Genomic DNA, 19,243 nt, shown 5'->3' on the forward strand with positions numbered 1-19,243 from the left:
TAAAATTCAAATTCTTTACTTTTTTAGGACCTGCAGAGACCCTGAAAATGAAAGGAACAAGAGTAGGGCTGCAAATAACAATTATTCTCATTACCGATTAATCTGTAAATCATTTTCTTGATCAATCGATTAGTTGTATGATCACTGATTATGCCATGTTATGGACCAGTGTTCCCCAAAGTCCTCAAATGTCTTGTACAGAAAATGTGTACATTTTTTCTTAAAACAAGACTTAAAAGAATTAATTGAGCATCAAAATAGCTGATGATTAATTCAGTAGTCGACAACTAATCGATTAATCGACTAATTGTTGCAGCTCTAAAAAAGAGACACATCATCATAGGAAACCAACGTTTGACAAAGAGAAGAATGAGTCAAATAAATAAATAAATGGAGACGGGATGAAACTAGTTCTTTGAAATAGTTCTTAGAAGAAGAAGCCAAAGTCAGAGATTAAAAATGTGTTATTACAAGGCTGTGTGGTTGTGTTTTTTTTTTTTCATTTATTGTCATATCCTGTTTCAAAGTGTGCAGTTGTAAGCGGAGAACTCACTCTGAACCTTGAGCGTAATTGTCCTCTCGGCTGTTCCAGCTTCGCTCTCAGCCACACACTGGTACTCGCCTTCATCTGCAGCCTGTAGATCAAACAGGTAGAGGAGGAGAGTTTGACTTAATTGGCACTCTGAGGAGCAATTTCCCTCTGATGGGGCCACAAACCTCCAGGACAAAACTGTGCTTTAGATCACATATAGTTTTATGGTAAAAGAAAACTGACATTCTAGCAACAAAAAAGCCTTTTCTACTGGGCAGTTGAGACTTTATTCCATTGAATTCTTTGCCATAATAGATATTATTGGGCCAGAGAGAGGAGATTTCACATTAGAGAGCTCTGTGGGAAGGACAGTCATCTGTCTGTGAGAAAGTCTCAACTGCAGGCTGTGCAATTACAGCAGCAGTTAGAGCGCTAACAAGGTTACAGGCTGAGCAGAGAGGACCAGAGTCTGGGAACATCCAGCCCTCCGTTCATCTCCTCCCTCCGCTGCTAATGCTGTTAGCCCTTCTGACTGAACTGAATCTGATTTAGGAGCGAGCGGGACGCTGCAGGACAGTCACACACTGTTCCTCCACCCAAGGGGACTGCAGATGAAGCCTGGACAGGATGAATACTCCTCCATTGTTCTTCAAGACATGAAACATTTATTGATGGAGTAGTTTGCTCAAGGGGACTTAAAGGGAATCTTTGGTATTTTTCAACCTGGACCTTATTTTGCCTTGTTTTTGTGTCTAAGTGACTAATGAGGACAACATATTTTGAAATTGGTCCAGTATTGAGCGAGACTGCTGCAGGTCAGCTACAAAACAGGCTGCAATGTAATTCTTTGGGGCAGCACGTCCACTAAGGCTGCGATCACACTGCAGGCCCAAGTGCTAAATGCTGATTTATTGCTCAGATCTGAATTTTTTTTTTGTTTAGCTGTTCACATCATATTTTAAATATGGTCAATATCAGACTCCAGCGGGAACCGGTCACAGCCCTGAACTGTGCAGAAGAACAATAACAAAGACTTCACAGGCGAGCAGGGAGAAATAGCATTTACAGACAGAATATTTTCACATTTCAATCTGTGGATTAAGGGTTTATTTTGTTTCTGAGTTTGAATAAAGCATGTTTAACAATCTGTAAGGTAAAATTACTGTCTGTAAATGGAATCGGGTGGCTTTAGCATGAGTGATAAATCATCTGCAAAAAGGATCGTACTCTGGAAAAAGGTCTATCTATGTAGTCATACTTTTTTTTTAACAATCTGAGCCTGTCAGTGGCAAAAACAGGCATTTTTAGTGGACACACTTTGACAGGGCACAGTTGTCCGCAAGGATTACGTTGTACCCTTATGAGGACTGACAGCTGCAGTGGTCTTGTGCAATACTGGAACATTTCAAAAAATGTCACTCAGACACAATAACAATGAAAAACAAGGGTCAAGTTTGAAAAATACCAAAGTTTCTCTTGTCTAGAGTGAAGACAGCTGCTGTAAAATGTGTTGCTGATCCTGTGTTTACCGTGATGCTGTAAATGACCAAGGATCCATTATGAAGCGCTTGCATTCGGAGGGAGCGGAGCAGCGGCTTTCCATCGCGGAGCCAGCGGAGGACGGGGCTGGGGTCTCCGTGGATTGGACAGTCGAGCACAGCGGAGCCACCCTGGATGACTGTCTGAGACATGTGGGCTTCACCCTTCAACACCGGAGGCTCTGGAGACACACAGCACAAAGACGATTTCAAAATCTGAAATCGAAACTCACATAAATAAGCCTGACTGGTCCTTAACAAAGAGCTCACCTCTGATTCGGACAAACGAGAGCGCTCGGATGGAGCCCACGCTGTTTTCTGCGATGCACACGTAGGTCCCGGCGTCACTCACGGTCACGTTCTCAATGATCACAGAGCTCCTGCCAGCCTCATCTACTGTGGCACCTATGTCATCAATACGAACATGAGATGGTTAAGTTTTAACTTCTAATTCTGCAGCAAACATTACAACAGCAAGACTGACTGATATTTCATGTTCTTGTGATGAACAGAGGCCGCCATCTGGAAAAGGACACAAGTTTTGTCACACCTGTTTAACCTCAAGCTGTGAAAAACAATATAGAAAACAGGATGTAAATCAGACATTTCAGTTTGTTTCATGTATTAATGTGAGGAAGGTTCTGTCAGATCTGTGTGGAGCATTCGTGGAAGTATTTCTGGTCCATGAGGAGGCTGACAGAGCGGAAGTTAAATGTTCACTACATCAAAACTTATTTGGAAAAAGAGCTTCCAGCTTCTGTTAAGTTCATTTACTCTTTCATAAAAGGCAAAAACCCCCTCAAATGAGTGTAAAAACTTTATGATTTTCCTCAAAACTGTGCTGCAAATGAGATGTAACTAAACTTAACTTCTAGGAGGCTAGCAGTTTTGTTTTACAGCCAATTATATGATGAAAACCACCCAGAAAAACAAACAAACAAAAAAAAACTGACGTCTTCTTGTATATCTGCTGTTTCCATTAACCTTTTCTCACACAATACTTCAAAATGCACATAAGAACACGCTGAAGCGCGGTGCAGCTCAGCATGCAGAGACAGATCATACCTGAGTAAGGACTGTTGTTGACGGTCCAGGAGATGACAGGAGGAGGTGTTCCCTGAGCGTGGCAGGACAGGGCCAGACTCTGTCCTTTGTTCAGGGTGACGTCACCTGGCAGCTCTTTGAAGGCCGGCCTCATGTTGATGGACAGACGGATGTCTTGCCTCACGGATCCCGCTGCGTTGGTCGCCACACATGTAAACACACCGGCGTCTCCCGGCTGCGTGAAGAAAAAAAAAAATCACAGCTGAATCTCATGACCAGAAACTAGACTAGACTAGAGATGTAATTCGTTATGCAGTGTGTTGTACCTCTGCCCTCTCGATGATTAGCTCTCCTGACCGCAGGACGGTGAATTTGCCTGGAAGGTTGGGCACGATGGCGCCATCTTTCTCCCATGATACTCTGGGCTCTGGTGAACCCTGCGCAGCACAGGGCAGCAGCGCCTGAAATCCCTGAATGACCGACAGCTCTGTCTGCGCAGGAGGAATCATGGGTGGGACTGAAATGCAATGACATAATTTTATTTTATTTTTATTTTTTTGCCAGGTAGGATTGTATGAGGTACTTATCCATAGTCAGTGTAGTACCTACAGTAGATGGGGGTCAACAAGCCCCCAGTTTGGAGAAGCAGCAGGCTGTGGACAGGGTCAGCAGCAAAACATATTTAGATAACTAAAAAATATCAGTATCTGTTTAGTGTACGTTTTATTTGGAATATTTTTACCACTTTACCTTGTTGTCAGATGGCTTTTTCCAACAGGAAACCACCATTATGTAAGCCAAATATCATTCTTAGAAACCAACCAAACTCCATAGGAAAAATCTGTAATTTTACTTTGAAGAACACAGGAGCTGCTGGTCTCCAGCTGCCTCAATCGGTTAGTTTGTTTGTGTTGCTGTGCGACTTTGGTGTTTTAAAAGGTCAGTTCAGATTCACTGCAGTCACAAAATAACACAAACAAATTAATCGATCAAGGCAGCTGTAGACCAGCAACTCCTGTGTTCTTCAGAGTAAAATTATAGATTTTTCCTATGGAGTTTGGTTGGTTTCTAAAGAGTGTTATTTGGCTTATATAACGGTGGTCTCCTTCTAGAAAAGGTAAAAGTGTGGAAATATAGACTTCAACAAATGATTTTTTTAGGTGGACCTTTTTTAAGTGGCTGTAATACATATTGCTGCTCACCATGTACACAGCAGCACATTGCTTAGCTTCTGTTCTGGTACTCCTCTCTGCTTCTCCAAATGGGACGTGCTGATCACCATCTACTGTAGGTGATACACCGACTATGGAGAATACCTAATACGACCCCTTCAAAATAATCTGAACTATCCCTTTACCTCACCTTGAATAACCAGCCTCATGTCGTGGCTGGCTCTGCCGGCCAGGTTTTTGGCAGAACATGTGTACAGGCCCGCGTCACTGCGCTGGGTAGAAGTAATGGCCAAGGTTCCGTTGGCAAAGATTCGTATATGCGCGCCGTCCACCACAGGCCTCCTCTCCTTCTGCCAAGTAACCTCAGGTTGAGGCTGCCCGTCAGCCACACACTCCAGACTGACGGGCCGGCCGAGCACTGCAGTGTACTCCACACGAGGCACACTCAGCACAGGAGGAACTGGACAAACATGAGATGAGCAAATTCATTTATTAATGTCCAAAATACTAGTTGCATACTGTGTCACTGTGACACACAGTTAAATTACTAAGGATAAATGTGGAGAAACAACTATTTTATTGTTGTGAGATCAAAAGTTACCTTGAAGGACCAGTTTGGTCCGACCCACTGCCACGCCGGCGTCATTCTTGGCCAGGCACTGGTAGGTCCCCGCATCGCCGAGGGTGACACGAGAAAACTTCAGAGCTCCGTTTGAGAGAACAGCGAGCCTGTGACCTGTAATCAGACAATTAAGACACATCACATGAGCAAGAAAATCAGATCAGACCAGGTCCCATGAACTCCTGATGAGACCCCTGAGAGAGCAGACTGAGTGACAACATACTGTAGCTGTCCAGTCTGTAAAATGATAAAAGTATTGAGAAATTTCTCACAGAACACAGTCACTGACCATTAAATCTAGTAAATGCCAATGTTAGAAAATTCCATCAATGTGTAAGACATCAAATGCCCAAGTAAGCACTAGTATCATTATCTACTGCACAGTAATGCTGCATTCACAGGCACTCAGGCAGATGGTAAACAGCAAATTGGAAATCATTTTAGTGGATGAGAGCAGAGTGGTCGAATTAGGCGAGGCCAGCAGAAAATACCAGCAACAGTAACAGCAGAGGACATCGCCTGCCATAGTTTAAATATTTTAACTGTTTGATGTCTTCTGTGTTGGAATTTACAACAAGATGTTACATAAAATAACAGACATAAAATATTTTTTTAAACAACAGGACATCACCACAGCAACATCTCATCATTCATATGTTGTTTTGCCACCAGAGTTGGACTTTTTCTATCATTACCTGCTGCTATAGGAACTCCCTCTCTTTGCCAGGTGATGGACGGTCTGGGGAAGCCTTGAACCTCACAGGGCAGAACAGTCCCATGATGCAACACCACTTGTACTTCCTCAGCCATCGGCCTGATCTCTGGGGGATCTAAGCGCATAAATGTGTTTACGTGTTTTACCATATGCATTCCAACAGGTAGTACTTAAACAGCTTGTGTATGACAGCTTACCTTGCACAGTGAGAGAGATGTGTTTGTGAACAACTCCAGCTGGGTTGCGGGCTGAGCATGTGTACCTGCCAGCATGGTTCGGCATAGCAGCAGTTATCTCCAGCACTCCTGCATTTAAAATGAGTGCAAAGACGCACAGTTTAATGTCATAGTTGTTGAGCATTCTTTGCCCTGTGGCGTTCTTCTTGCAACAGACCAGTGGATTGTGTATTGAAAGACACAGGTTGCAGGTTTGCAGGTGGGGAAACAAAATAAGGTGTCAGTCAGTCGGGCCTCCAATAATTATCCCTCTCCAGTAATGAAGGCTGGGCTTTGCTTTGAACGATTTTAAAGGATTTTTTTAAGGTATAGAATTTGCCTCCATATTGAGAATTGAGTCCATACAAAGTAGTGCTGACATAAATTAAACATTCATTCATAACTTTTTGCAATTGTTATATATTGCAGTAATAATGTATGTCTGTCACATGGTTGGACTTGCCTCAACACGTTTGGAAAACACTGCAGTAGACCACAATGTATAATAACATAAGAAACTGTAAAATCACTACAGTTCCTTTCCACATGTTGTCTTACCAGTAGGAAGGACACGGTAGCTTCCTCCTCTGGAACCCAGTTTGGCTCCACCTTTGGTCCAGGTGACGGTGGGCTGAGGACGTCCTTGTACGTGACACGGCAACACCACAGGAGACATTTTCACTGCTGTGACGGTCGTGACATCGTCTTCAATAGACGGTGGGACTGAAAGAGCAAAATTCATCAGTTCAATCATGTCAAATGACTTCCTGCCGTCTCCTTTTGTACTGAACTCAAAATCGATACCTTGCAGGATGACCTCAATGACCCTGCGCTCCTCCCCGACATCATTCACAGCAGTGCACTCAAAGTACCCTTCATCCTCACTGGACGGAGATAAAAGAACGAGCGAGCCAGACGACAGTAACCTGGACAGAAGAGAACAACTGTGTCAGACTTTAAGTTTAAAAGGCTGGAGTGTTTTCACAGGGAGCCTGACCACAGTTTTGTGTTTACCTGTATGCACCAGGCTGCTGGCTGATATCAAGAGGAGTTCCGTTCCTCTTCCAGGACACTTTAGGTGGAGGTATACCTGTCGTCTCACAGCTCAGGACAGCTCTGATCCCTGTGGTCACTGTCACATTGAACGGACTTGGACTGATTGAAGGACCCACTGACGGGAGACACAACACATTCACACGTTAAAGAGATAGATTCCCCAGGGACCAGGAATGTTTAGAGGAACTCAGTGTGTTTCCACTGCAGGTACCAGGGTCTTAATTACGTTCCAGGGACATTATTTTACCCATCAGAAAGTCCTGTATTGAGGTTTATACCTTTTAAAAAGCACAGGAATTTTTAGGGGTGGGGTTGCAGTTCTGAACATTTCCGACTGGTCGAGAATTTTCAGCATTTTATTTCAGCCACCATTTTTAAAAATCTGCAACTCCAAACCAGTGTGTTTTTGTTTGTTGTGTTTAATTGCATCAAAAGGTCAACATCCAATAGTGACACACATGTAATTGTCAATTTTTCATGCTAAAGTGGACGAATATGTGGGTCTTCAAACCACGGCGAAAATGCAGATAACAACAAGTTGAAAGAGCATTTTAGTTCCTTGAAAAGTTACGGGTTCTTTGGGTGGAACTGCAGCTATAGTGTGACTTCTGTGAATCTGAACAAATTAGAACACTAAATTCACACAAGAACCCAAACAAATCCACAGATTGAGCCTGTGGTAGACCAGCGAGTCCTGTGTTCTTTGACGTACAATTACTGTTTTTGCAAAAGGAGTCTGGGTGCTTGTTGAGAGGTGATATTTGACTTCTATATCAGTAGTTTTCCCATCGGAAAAAGTGACAACAAGGGAAGGTGTTGAATTTTTAGGTTGCTAAATCACATTTTGCTGCTGACCCTGTCCACAGCTGTACATTGCGTAGCTGCTACTGGCAGTCCTGCTACCTCTGCAAACTGGAGGTCAGCCAATCACCATCTACTGGAGGTAATACACTGATGGATAAGTGCCTCATACAATCCTAACTATCCCTTTAACCACACCAATGTGCTCTAAAACATCCTAAAAAGTATTTAAGCAGGACAGGTGCACAATAATTACAACCAGAACCAACTCAGAGACCTAAGTATGACCGAAACATTGCTGCATAAAATGACAGAAAAATCATCACCAGAGGGAATAAATAATTTCTCTCTCTGCTGTATTTACCAAACACTCGTAGATCCACTCCCCGGTGATCCGATCCAGCCTGGTTGGACACTGTGCAGTAATATCGACCAGCATCACTCAACTGAACCCCGTGTATCCGCAGAGAGCCCTCGGATAGCATCGTGTACCTGAAACAAATACACAATTAAGAGATTCTAGCTGTGACTGTGTTTTTGGAAAAGTAAAATCTAACAAAGACAGATGTTTGGATCTACTTTTTGTTATCTTGAGTTATGGGGAAGCCGTCTTTCCTCCACATGACTGTAGCTGAAGAGTCGCCCTCAACTTCACAGGGTAAAACTGCATCCTGGCCGATATGTGCCGTCACCAGTGAGCTGCCCTCCTTTATTACTGGAGGCACTGGAGAAATAAAGTGACATGTTGTATGTAGAACTATTCAAACAGTGTATTTAAATCAGCTCATTCTTGACAAGCTGCCTTACAGAGAATCTCCACTGTGAAGAACAGACTGGTGCTTCCGGCCATGTTGGTGACCACACAGCTGTACTGGCCGCTGTCCTCAGGCCTGACTTCCTGTATCTCCAGGTACTGTCCCCCTGCCAGCCGCTGAATACGACCTCCCAGCTGATACAACAGGAGGAGGGAAAAGAGACAGTGTCAGAGGAGATGGGTTTGAGTCTAATACCTGTTTTTTTTTCCAGACTCTGTACCTGCAGTTTGGCCTCATCCTTGTACCACTCTATATTAGGAGCTGGGTCGCTGTCAGCCAGACACTCCAAGGTCAGATGTCCATTAACTGGGACTGTCACTGTCCTCACATCGCCAGAGCCGAGGAGCGTTGGTGGGACTGAAACACAACCACTAATTGTTAAGCGGTGGACCTCAGAGATGAGAATCACACAAAGTTTCCAGTGCTGACACACACTTAAAGGGTAACTTAAATTAATAAAAACACTTGACGTAGAAACAAAACATGGTAAAAGAGGTTCTAATAGGTTGAAATATACCAAAGTTTCCTTGAAATGATGTGACAAAAACTTCCTATAAGTCTAAAGTTCTTATTTTAAACAAAGCAGGGGTTAGGTAAAGACATGTGTCCATGTGGAACAGATAAACTCAGAAGGTAAATCAGGGGCCAGATGTAAAAATCATGTGTTGGCGGTAAGTTTTCCACGCGGAACGCAGCGTTTACAAAGAAGGATGTGCTGTAAGAATGCAGGTTTCACCAATGATCAATTTATGACTTAGCTGAGCAAGGTAACGTCATGAGTTTGGGAACTTTACTTGGGGCATTAATCTCATTTTATTCTTGCATGAACAAATACATAGAACAAATGGTGGAGCGGGTTGATATAAATCAAAGCTGTCTTGGCTCATCAATCAAAACACATGCATGAAAAAGACCTTCTCCTGTGTATACGTCATGTTGCGTGCAGAACAGCACACACAATATAAAAGCTTTGCATGACTGTAGCAGGAAAAAACTAATGCCAGATTAAGTTTGTTTCTACTTTTGTCCAAACACTGATCCACACAGAGGTTTATTCACTATGTCCCAGGTGCAAGTAAGAGATGAAGTTCAGAGAGGAGGGGGGGGGGTAGAAATACATAAGAGGAGATTGTGTCACCTTGGACTCGGACCCAGTGGTTCTTTCCATCCTCTCCAGCCAGGCTGCTGGCCAAGCAGGTGTACAGACCTGCATCCTCCACCTTTAAAGACAAGACATTAATCAACCTGAGTGGTTCTTGCATGACAACGCTGCTGTACTGGCCTGAACTGATGCTGTGAACACTTCAGCCTCCCCGGTGTTTGGGTATATTAGCACATTACTGAGAGCTCGAGCTGTTTTGCACCTTGTAACTTTGTGCATCACAAATGTAAACAGCCTATTTAGAATACTGAATTACAAGTAATTATTTGGCATAATGTCACATACTTCTGGTTTTTGTGTGAAAAGACTGGACATGTTAAAGCTCCAACAGACATATGAAGCCTTCTTTAAAATGAGATGGACTTATTTACAAATGGCAGATGATATATATATGTATATATATATATATATATATATATATCATCATATGTAATGCTGCAAGGTGTATGCACAAGTAAACAATATCTCCTGCAAGTTTAAAATGTGTACAGATGATGTGAAGATGCCTTTCCTCAGATCATATTGTGCACCACTGTGTCCTGCACACATGTGGAGGACACAAACATATATATATGTACATAGATACATACATACACACACACACACACACACACACACATATATATATACACACACATACACACATATATATACATACATATACATTATATATACATACATACATACATATTTATTTATTTATTTTTTATTTCCTAAGTCATGATCTTTTATTGCAGAGGTCTTAAACTCTCAAACTGATGGTACCGTCATCACTTAGCAAAAATGCATAATTGTCACATGATAACTTGTTAATCCACTCTGCCAGAATATCAGTGAATTGCAACACACAACTTATTTTGTGGGACAATTTATATTATATTTTTGACATGAAATGGCACCTGGGCCTGTAGTTTGAGACCCTACTTTATTCGTCTTGTATGTAATTTATTCTAATGTAATGTCCTGTCTTCCAGCAGGACTCTAACAGGAGTCTGAGATAAAGTTTGAATGAATGTATTTCTGCTTTGCAACATTACCAGATATGGTCCATCTGACATTTACCTGAACTTTGCTGATCCTGACAAAGTGTCCATCCTGCTGAACAATGTCAGTTCCTTCCAGGGGGCGGCCATCTTTAAGCCAGCTGAGGGTTGGGGGCGGCGCTCCGACCGCGGAGCACTCCAGCTCCAGCGGACTGTTTACCGCAATGGTGAGTTCCTCTGGAGAGCTGGAGCTGGAGATCTTTGGAGGCTCTGGATTAGAGAGCAGAGTGTTTTGGCTCAGCTGTGCAGAGAGTTTGCTAAGACGAAAGGAACGGGTTTAACATTCTGAGAAAAAAAGCTCAGAATTTCCTCGATTAAAGTGGTAAATTGACAAGGAAAAAGACTTTGGGTATTCTCTGAGATTGAAGAGGTAAATTTGCAAGAAAGAAAAGTCATAAATATACAAGAAAAGGGATATTTTGCAATCAGACTTAACAATAAAGAAATGCTTTTACTCTCATTAAATAACCACTTTAATCTTGAGTTTTTTCCTCAGAATATTACCTTTTTGTTTTTTTGGCCTACAGTGGCCTTAGTTGTCCTAACTTGCTCAAAGACTTAAACTTAGAAATAAATTAAATATACAGATAGTTTTAGGATTACCAAGCACGGTGAGGTTGAAGCTCTTGGTGCTGCTTCCCGCCTGGTTACTGGCCACACAGCTGTAGAGACCAGCATCTGAAGGAGCCACATCTGGCAGCTGCAGCCGTGTCTCCTGTCCGTCCAGCAGCAGGTTGCGGTGAAGGGACAGCGGTTGGCCGTCCTTTAGCCAAGTCAGTGTTGGAGGGGGGACGCCCCGCGCTTCACAGGTCAGCGTCACCAACGAGCCCTGGACTATTGTGACCGGTTCCACTGGTTCAACATGATCCACACCTGGAGGCACTGCAGACCACACACACAGTTTAAACCCTCAGATACTAAATGCTACACATCAGCTCCAGATCTGCAGGTGGTTTGTTCTGTTTGTACCTTGGACCTGGACGTCATAGCTGAGCTCGGCGAGACCCGCTCGACTGCGTGCCACACATGTGTAAACTCCAGAGTCAGACAGCTGCACAGGAGAAATCCTTTTTCGTGAAGAGAGGGAACCATCAGCATTACCTCACCTCATACAAACATCTAATCCTTTACAAATGACTGTATTTAGCTCTCTCTCTCTGTAAACTGACCTCAGCACAGAGTCACCAGACAGGAGGCGAGTACGAGGAGACAGCAGCAGAGGACGTCCGTTCTTCAGCCAGCTGATCTGAGGAGGAGGGTTTCCTGCTGTCTGACACTCCAGAGTCACAACGCTGTCCTGAGTCACCTGCACCTCTCTGGGGACGTTGGTCTCACCAGAGATGGATGGTGGGACTGTGATGTGACAAGACAAATTAATCAGATCAAATCAAGTCATTTCATTTATATAACAGCAAATCATAACAGAAGTAATCTCAAGGTGCTTTTTAGATATATAGAGAGCAGGGGCCTGTAGTACCGAGCAGGATTTGGGGTTCAACTTCCCCTACAACGGTGGTTCAGTTTTTAATAGGTTACATCTTAATGGTGACTTATGCTGAACACCTAACCTGCTCTGGAAGAGGTTAAGTTCGAGATAAGAGGTCAACATGTATAAAAGCACTGCCAGGTGATCAATCAGTTCTCTTGGAAGGTTTATTTAGTGGTGCTGGACGTAACTATTCATTCAAGTCATTTCATTGTGCTTTTGTATACCGATATCCTACAACAGAGACTAACTGAAGCATTGAAGCCTTGTACTTCTGAGAAATGAAAGTAAGCTTTGAATTCATTCATTTTTTTAAGTCTGTTTAACACCACTGGGTTTGCAGCTCAAAGAATAAGGCTAAACCGACTCCCTGGATTAAATCTCAGGTGACCAGTCTTGGTGTTGTCCTCGATTCAGATCTAAGTTTCCAGTCCCACGTTAATAAGAAGATGAAAACATCTTTTTCTAAATCAAAAAGCTGCAGAAAAAACTGATTTATGCCTTTATTTCTAGTCAAACTGATTACTGTAATGCCTCTCCAGAACCAAGAGAAAAGAGCACATTAGTCCAGTTTTAGCTGCTCTGCACCGACTTCCTGTAACATGTAGAACTGATTTTAAGGTCCTCTTTCTTACATACAAAGCCCTTAATGGGCTAAGACCAAATTACATTTCTAACTCCCTTGTTCCCTAGTTGCCTTCAAGAACACTGTGATCATCTGCAGCTTGTTTATTGGTGGTTCACAAAAGCAGCCAAAAGAAAAACGGGGATGTTTGTCAGTTTTGCCCCAAAGCTCTGGAACATACTAACTCTTATCTGAAGCAACGTACATCTGAGAGCTAATACAAGACAAGTAAAGATCTAGTCAGGAGAGAACGACGAGAGAGCGCACTAAAGCAAAGTTTGAGCCTGACAGGATGTAGATCAGGGTTGTGTGTTGGCAAGAATCTGTCGATCTGATATGTATCGCAATAAAGAGGTTATAATTCAATATATTGCAGTACTATAAGCAAGGTGATATATCGCTATTTTTAAAAAATAATTTGTGTTTTTAGTGTGTTGTTTTTAGGATCAAATGTATGTTAAGTGTCTGAGTATCCTGAAAAGTGCTCTGTGATGACTTTTATAATATCTGTTGCCAGCAGACTTGTCCATTTTTGGTCAAATGCTGCAAACACCACGGTTCATAACAACCGTTACGTGACCACTCAGTGTGCTGAACTTATTATTTACAGAGACCGAACAATTTCCTCCATGAGCAAGCACATGGCGACAGTGGCGAGGAAAATCTCCCCTTGAACAGCAGAACCAGGCTCAGGGTGGGCAGCGGCCTGCTGTGAAACCAGTCAGAAACTTCAGCGCTAACAGAGAAACACAGATGAGAAGTTCAAACTGACCGAGTACAAACAGGGTGTAGAGTTTGCTCTCCTGTCCGGCCGGGCTGACCGCCAAACAGGTGTACGTCCCAGAATCCTCGGGGCTCAGCCTCAGTAATGTTAGTGTGCTGCCGTCAGGGGTCACACTGTTGGGTTACAAATACACATTATGTTTTCACATTAACAGCAATGACTACTTTATCCATTTTCCCGTCTAAACCAGCATTTCTGATTCGTCTGCCCCACCTCTGAACCACAGCATTACTTTCCCATCATCATTATCATCATCGTCCCACGAGTTTCTCACACACAGACACACACAGACATCTCTCTGGCTGATGCAGTTGGGATGACCACATACATAAGCTGCCGAACAGCTGTAAAACAGCTGCTCTTGCTGTTACCCATGATGAAATTAGGCCAGGGACTATAAACGACTCCATTTGTCTGTCCACACATCGCTCGCTGTCGACGATGATTAATATTTTATTTTACAAACCTTCAGGGAACGCTGTTGATCAATTCTTGTGCTGCTTGCAAAACAAATTCAGCAGCTTTGAGCACAAAAACCATTATTATCACTATTGCCTCATATTGTCATGTGGCGCATTTAAAGCCCGGACTTGCCCGGAATGACTTACGCGATGTGACGGGTGTCTGATCCCTCTAAAGCCACTCCGTCTTTCAGCCAGCTGAGGCGTGGTGTGGGGATTCCGGCTGCTCTGCACTCCAGGGTCAGCTCCTCTCCCACGGGTGCACTCACATCAGAGGGGTGTTCAGAGTCCAGGATGGTGGGAGACACTGAGAAGGGCAAAGATTACTGATAAATACCACCAAAATCAGTCCTTTTATGAGCGATATATATCATTTTCCAGTTCGTCTTTACCCTGCACTGTGAGTGTGTAGTCTTTCTGTGTTTGTCCCTCGGTGTTCTTGGCCACACAGGTGTACGTTCCAGCGTGAGACAGAGTGAGAGGTCCCAGCTCCAACCTGTTCCCTCTGATGGACCACTGCCACTGCAGACTGCTCTCTGCAGAACAAACACACTCACTTACTACAATTTTTTTTTATTTAAAATAAAAATATACAGGGACCTATGCTGAACTTAATTCTTGCCCGTGACACATACCCCCATATTATAATAATTAAAAAAAAATCTAAAACTAATACCAAACCTAACAGAAACTAAACTAAACCGAAATGAGCAAACCCACTCTGGAAACTAATTGAGACTAAACTGAATTGAAAACAAAAAATAAAAACTAAAAAAACGAATTACCGATCGGAGTTCCGTCCTTGAGCCAGGTGATGCTCGGCACAGGGACCCCTGAGGCCTCACACAGCAGGGCCACGTGGGAACCCAGGGTGTAGTTCAGGGACTCCCGGAGTGACCCGTCCAGGACCGGTGGAACTGGGGAAATATATTTGTGTTATGTTTTTTTGGTTTTTTTTTCTTAAAAAAAGGCTGACCACTGCCTTGGGCTTAAGGGTTACTTTGAGAATACAGCAGACATATTCTCACCATGAACCGTCAGTCTGAATGTCCTGTCCACCTGTCCGGCCACGTTGGATACTTTGCAGGTGTAGGTGCCACCATCTGCCAGCTAGGAACCAAAGAAGAAGAAGGTCATTGTGGTGAGACAGGCAGGGAACATTTTGAGCCCTTTGCCTGAAGGGCAAAGAAAGAACTCGACTCCTTCCTGTCATATTAACTGGTGCATGTGTTCTAAATCAGGTACATTAACTTAAAATAGAGCAAAACACACCACACCACCAACACACCATCAGTAAAGGAAACACATAACCAATATTTGGATCATAGATACATTTGCAGTAAAAATAAAAATCTTGGTGTCAAAATGTAGAAAAACACAAACTCTAGGTTGCGTCCCGACACCGTCTCTCCTTCTTCATCTGCAAGGAGATGAAGTTTCAGTTCTGTTGTTGTTGACTGTGTTGTTGCTGTGACTGATTTAACACACACAATGTTGGTGTTCAAGTTTGATGTCTGCTGTAGCCTTGATTTTTCCCATTTTTTCTCATAAATTTGACTAAAATTTCAGAGAATATCTTGAGCATTTCCTTGTAAATTTATGACTTTATCATCTCAGAGAATGTCTGATTTTTTCTCATAAATTTATAACTTTTATCTTGGAAATTCTTTGGGGTTTTTTTCTCTGAATATTATCACCCTCCACTGGCATTGTATTTTATTGTTATTGTTTATATTGTTAAATATATAAACTTTGGACATTTAAAGAGACAGATTTTAAGATCTAGGAGGTTTTATTGGCAGAATCTGGCAGAAATGTAATATAATATTCCCAGGTATGTTTCCCTTCATGTATAATCACCTGAAAATCAGAATTGTTGTGTTTTCATTACCTTAGAATGACCTGTTATAGCTACAGAGGGCTCTGGAGTTTTGTAGGTTCTCCTACACGCTTGGAAGGGGAGGGTGAGGTGTTTGCAATCTGCAAGTTCACCGATAGATGCCACTAAATCCTACATACTGTGTTTAAAGACTGGTGTCTGTGCAAAAGCCACTTTGTGTCCTTAAATGGCTTTTTGTTTTCTGCTTCAAACATGTATGACGTAAACATTTTGTCCTGACCTGAACTCCAATGATCTCCAGCTGGTGACGATCCATCTTCAGTCCGTTCCCTGCAGCCAGTTGAAGGCCATTCTTGTACCACGTGACCTCGGGCTCAGGGACACCATGGGCCTCACACCTCAGGGCGACGGAGGAGCCGACTTGCGGGGTGACGGAGTCTGACTCGGCATCTAGTCGGGGCTTCAGGGTGGGCAGGACTGATGGTTTTGACACACAGGGAGGGCATGATCTCAGTTTGATTCACTCAGAACTGGTTATGATTCACTCCTGAACTCTCTGTGGCCACAGCTGGCTTGCGGTAAACAGATTTTTTTTGTGGAGACAATGTTTTGAGATTTGATCATCTGTATATGTAGCTGAATTGTGCAGATGGGTCACCATGTGTTCACTCACCGTGAACACTGAGGAGAATACTCTTCTGGTCCTGGCCTGCTGAGTTGGTGGCGGTGCAAACATATTGTCCTGCATCTTCCAGTCTTGCCCGGGGCAACTGCAGCATCTGGCCACCTATAATGTATATATATATATAAAATGATATGAAATGTAATATCAGTGCCATTATTAGATTCAGAACAAGGAAAAGCTCCTGACTTAATGATTTGGGTTTTGCAGGTGGCCAAAACCTGACCTGGCAGAATGTGGATGCCGGTGCTGAAGTGGAGGAGCTGTCCGTCTCTGGTCCAGGTGATCTCTGGAGGAGGGTACGCCTGGACATCACACAGCAACGACACCATGTGGCCCTCTATCACACTAACCTCCTCCTCCTTACGACCAATTATTCTGGGAGGTACTGGAAGAGAAGAAAACACTGATGTTGTACACGCAGAGGTTGTTTATATGTAACTCTCTTGTCCTGGGTGGTCCTATCATAAGCACAGGTGTGAGTGCATACACGATGCATTGAGGGTGCATTAATATCTGACCACTCAGACCACATTCAGAGTCGGTCTGGGCCGCATGTGACCACATTCTTTCAGCAGTGAGTATGCAATATGTCTTGGGCCACATGAAAGGACCTACATGAAACACGTGTGATTTCTGTTTGGTAATGCAAATGTCATGTTTGGGATCTCTTACCTGCCAAAATAAATAGTACCTGCAATATTGCCAGACTCCCTTAGAAAAACAGGCATTTTTTTAAATACAAAAAATCTTAATTCTTCTGTAAATTCTGAAAATGTTAAAGATCAAGTTAATTTTTTCTGTGTGTGATTGGATCACTCAAGACACATGTTCATACCAGGTGTAAACAGACTTTCCTTACCTTGCACTGTCAGACTGAAGTGCTTCTCAACTGTCCCAACCTTGTTCTCAGCTACACACGAATATCCGGCCATGTCTGAGACCTGGACACTGAGGAGCTGAAACATAGGATTTAATTGTTAATCCTCGATAAAAACATGTCACTTTTTGCAAGCTGGTATTTATCTAAAAGTCAGCCATGATCAACCTGGAGTTGTGTCCCGTCCTCACTGATGTGATGCTGTGAGTCTGTGTGCACCGGCTGTCCGTCTCTCAGCCAGGAGACGACTGGAGCGGGGTGTCCAGTCACGTCACAGTGGAGAACCACAGTGCTGTTCACCACGGCTCCCATTTCTTCCATGAACTCTTCTGTGGCTCCCGTGATCACAGGAGGGACTGAGGAGGAAAAACATAACAGACTACTGTCAGACATAAAGGGAAAAATGATGGGGAGGGTTTTTTTTTTTTCTTATTCTGCATTTTGAGAATTTAAATATTCTATATTAGGGCCAGACAAAAAAAAAAGAAATCAGAGGTGGAAGATTTGGGGGTTTTGTGCATTTTGACAGTAAAGGGAAAATATTGAGAATAAATGAAATATATTTCCATAAGAAATAATTATATCAGAGTATAAAATTACACAGCATATCTAAAATGCATATACATTTGTGCATTAATATCTTCAGGTTAAACTTCTGGTGTACATGCTCTTACCCAGGATCTCCAGTTCAAAGTGCATGCGGTCCTCTCCAGCTTCATTCACAGCTTGACATGTGTACTTCCCAGCGTCTTCTTTCTGCACTCGAGCAATTTGTAGCACCTGTCCACCTGAAAGGACAAACACAGTTATCCATGAAGTCCAACATAAAAACCACACTGATGATTTGACTGAGATCACAAAGGAAGTAGTTTCCTCCGACCTGGAAGTAGCATCACTCCGTCAGCAGAGGTGAGTTTTCGTCCATCCTTGTACCAGCTGAGTTTGGGCGGGGGGATGGCGTTACTCTCACAGGACAGGGTGATTGGATGTCCCAGGACCACCTCCCGTTTCTCCACCATGTCTTCTTTATCATCCTCCTCGTGTCCCAGACCCCAGGACGCTTCTCTGTTCGTCACCCGGTGAAAGATCGGCGGGACTAGAAAGAAAAGAGCATTTCTGTCAGGTCACAATGAATTTTAAAAAATAACTTGGCTAACAGTATATGAAAAGAGAAGAAGTTTGCAAACTGAAGACAAGAAATTTACACAGACTAACTGAACGCACCCTGAATGGTGACACGGAAGTCTCTCTTGTCCTCTCCTGCAGAGTTGGTGACCACACAGGTGTACTGGCCCTCATGGGACATCATGGCATTTTCAATGTGGAGGAAGTGACCACTGTCCTGAATGCCAGGATGGACGTTTCCAGTCAGCAACTGAGGACAAAGAAAATACATCAGATGATATAGTCCCGACAAAATATTGCTCCTAGCAATCTGTGGGTACTGTGTTTCTTCAAAAGTGATTAAAGAGGAACTGATTTAAACCATCACAGCTGCTGTGGAGTACTACTGCATGGGCAACTTTTTTACATTTGCAAAACAATGCATTTATTTAATTTATTTAAGTTGTTGTATAACCACAGAAATTAAATCAAGTATCTCATTAATATGGTTTCAGAACAATCAAAAAAAAAATCCTGTGGTACATATTGCCCCAAGGAAGGAGTAAAATGAGCAAGTTTCTGCAGGTTCAAACTCCATGTAATCATCAAAAATCTGATGATGAGAACTTCTCCTTCACTTGTTTTGTTGATAGGCGTCTTCAGTGT

The 19,243-nt window shown here is 43.0% G+C and overlaps 1 protein-coding gene across 1 annotated transcript in view; it reads right to left on the reverse strand.

Annotated features, from left to right (window-relative positions):
• The window catches only part of hmcn2 (hemicentin 2), a 106,473-nt gene that overhangs the window by 32,368 nt on the left and 54,862 nt on the right, over positions 1-19,243 (reverse strand). Inside the window, exons 33-66 of the mRNA XM_084727892.1 lie at positions 18,698-18,848; positions 18,354-18,569; positions 18,148-18,261; positions 17,642-17,829; positions 17,456-17,552; positions 16,820-16,981; positions 16,585-16,698; positions 16,192-16,388; positions 15,100-15,181; positions 14,857-14,988; positions 14,464-14,607; positions 14,219-14,378; positions 13,599-13,723; positions 11,885-12,068; positions 11,685-11,782; positions 11,319-11,597; positions 10,735-10,925; positions 9,649-9,730; positions 8,731-8,867; positions 8,503-8,644; positions 8,275-8,419; positions 8,060-8,187; positions 6,853-7,009; positions 6,643-6,764; positions 6,397-6,561; positions 5,821-5,928; positions 5,604-5,738; positions 4,888-5,022; positions 4,477-4,746; positions 3,441-3,631; positions 3,136-3,349; positions 2,341-2,475; positions 2,062-2,252; positions 554-635 (exon numbers count right to left, since the gene is read on the reverse strand). Of these exons, the coding sequence (XP_084584018.1) occupies positions 554-635; positions 2,062-2,252; positions 2,341-2,475; positions 3,136-3,349; positions 3,441-3,631; positions 4,477-4,746; positions 4,888-5,022; positions 5,604-5,738; positions 5,821-5,928; positions 6,397-6,561; positions 6,643-6,764; positions 6,853-7,009; positions 8,060-8,187; positions 8,275-8,419; positions 8,503-8,644; positions 8,731-8,867; positions 9,649-9,730; positions 10,735-10,925; positions 11,319-11,597; positions 11,685-11,782; positions 11,885-12,068; positions 13,599-13,723; positions 14,219-14,378; positions 14,464-14,607; positions 14,857-14,988; positions 15,100-15,181; positions 16,192-16,388; positions 16,585-16,698; positions 16,820-16,981; positions 17,456-17,552; positions 17,642-17,829; positions 18,148-18,261; positions 18,354-18,569; positions 18,698-18,848 (5,173 nt within the window). The remainder of the gene's footprint in view (positions 1-553; positions 636-2,061; positions 2,253-2,340; positions 2,476-3,135; positions 3,350-3,440; positions 3,632-4,476; positions 4,747-4,887; positions 5,023-5,603; positions 5,739-5,820; positions 5,929-6,396; positions 6,562-6,642; positions 6,765-6,852; positions 7,010-8,059; positions 8,188-8,274; positions 8,420-8,502; positions 8,645-8,730; positions 8,868-9,648; positions 9,731-10,734; positions 10,926-11,318; positions 11,598-11,684; positions 11,783-11,884; positions 12,069-13,598; positions 13,724-14,218; positions 14,379-14,463; positions 14,608-14,856; positions 14,989-15,099; positions 15,182-16,191; positions 16,389-16,584; positions 16,699-16,819; positions 16,982-17,455; positions 17,553-17,641; positions 17,830-18,147; positions 18,262-18,353; positions 18,570-18,697; positions 18,849-19,243) is intronic.

This window comes from Lutjanus erythropterus, chromosome 10 (genome assembly GCF_056507025.1).
Source record: "Lutjanus erythropterus isolate fLutEry1 chromosome 10, fLutEry1.hap2, whole genome shotgun sequence".
Classification (NCBI taxonomy): domain Eukaryota; kingdom Metazoa; phylum Chordata; class Actinopteri; order Lutjaniformes; family Lutjanidae; genus Lutjanus; species Lutjanus erythropterus.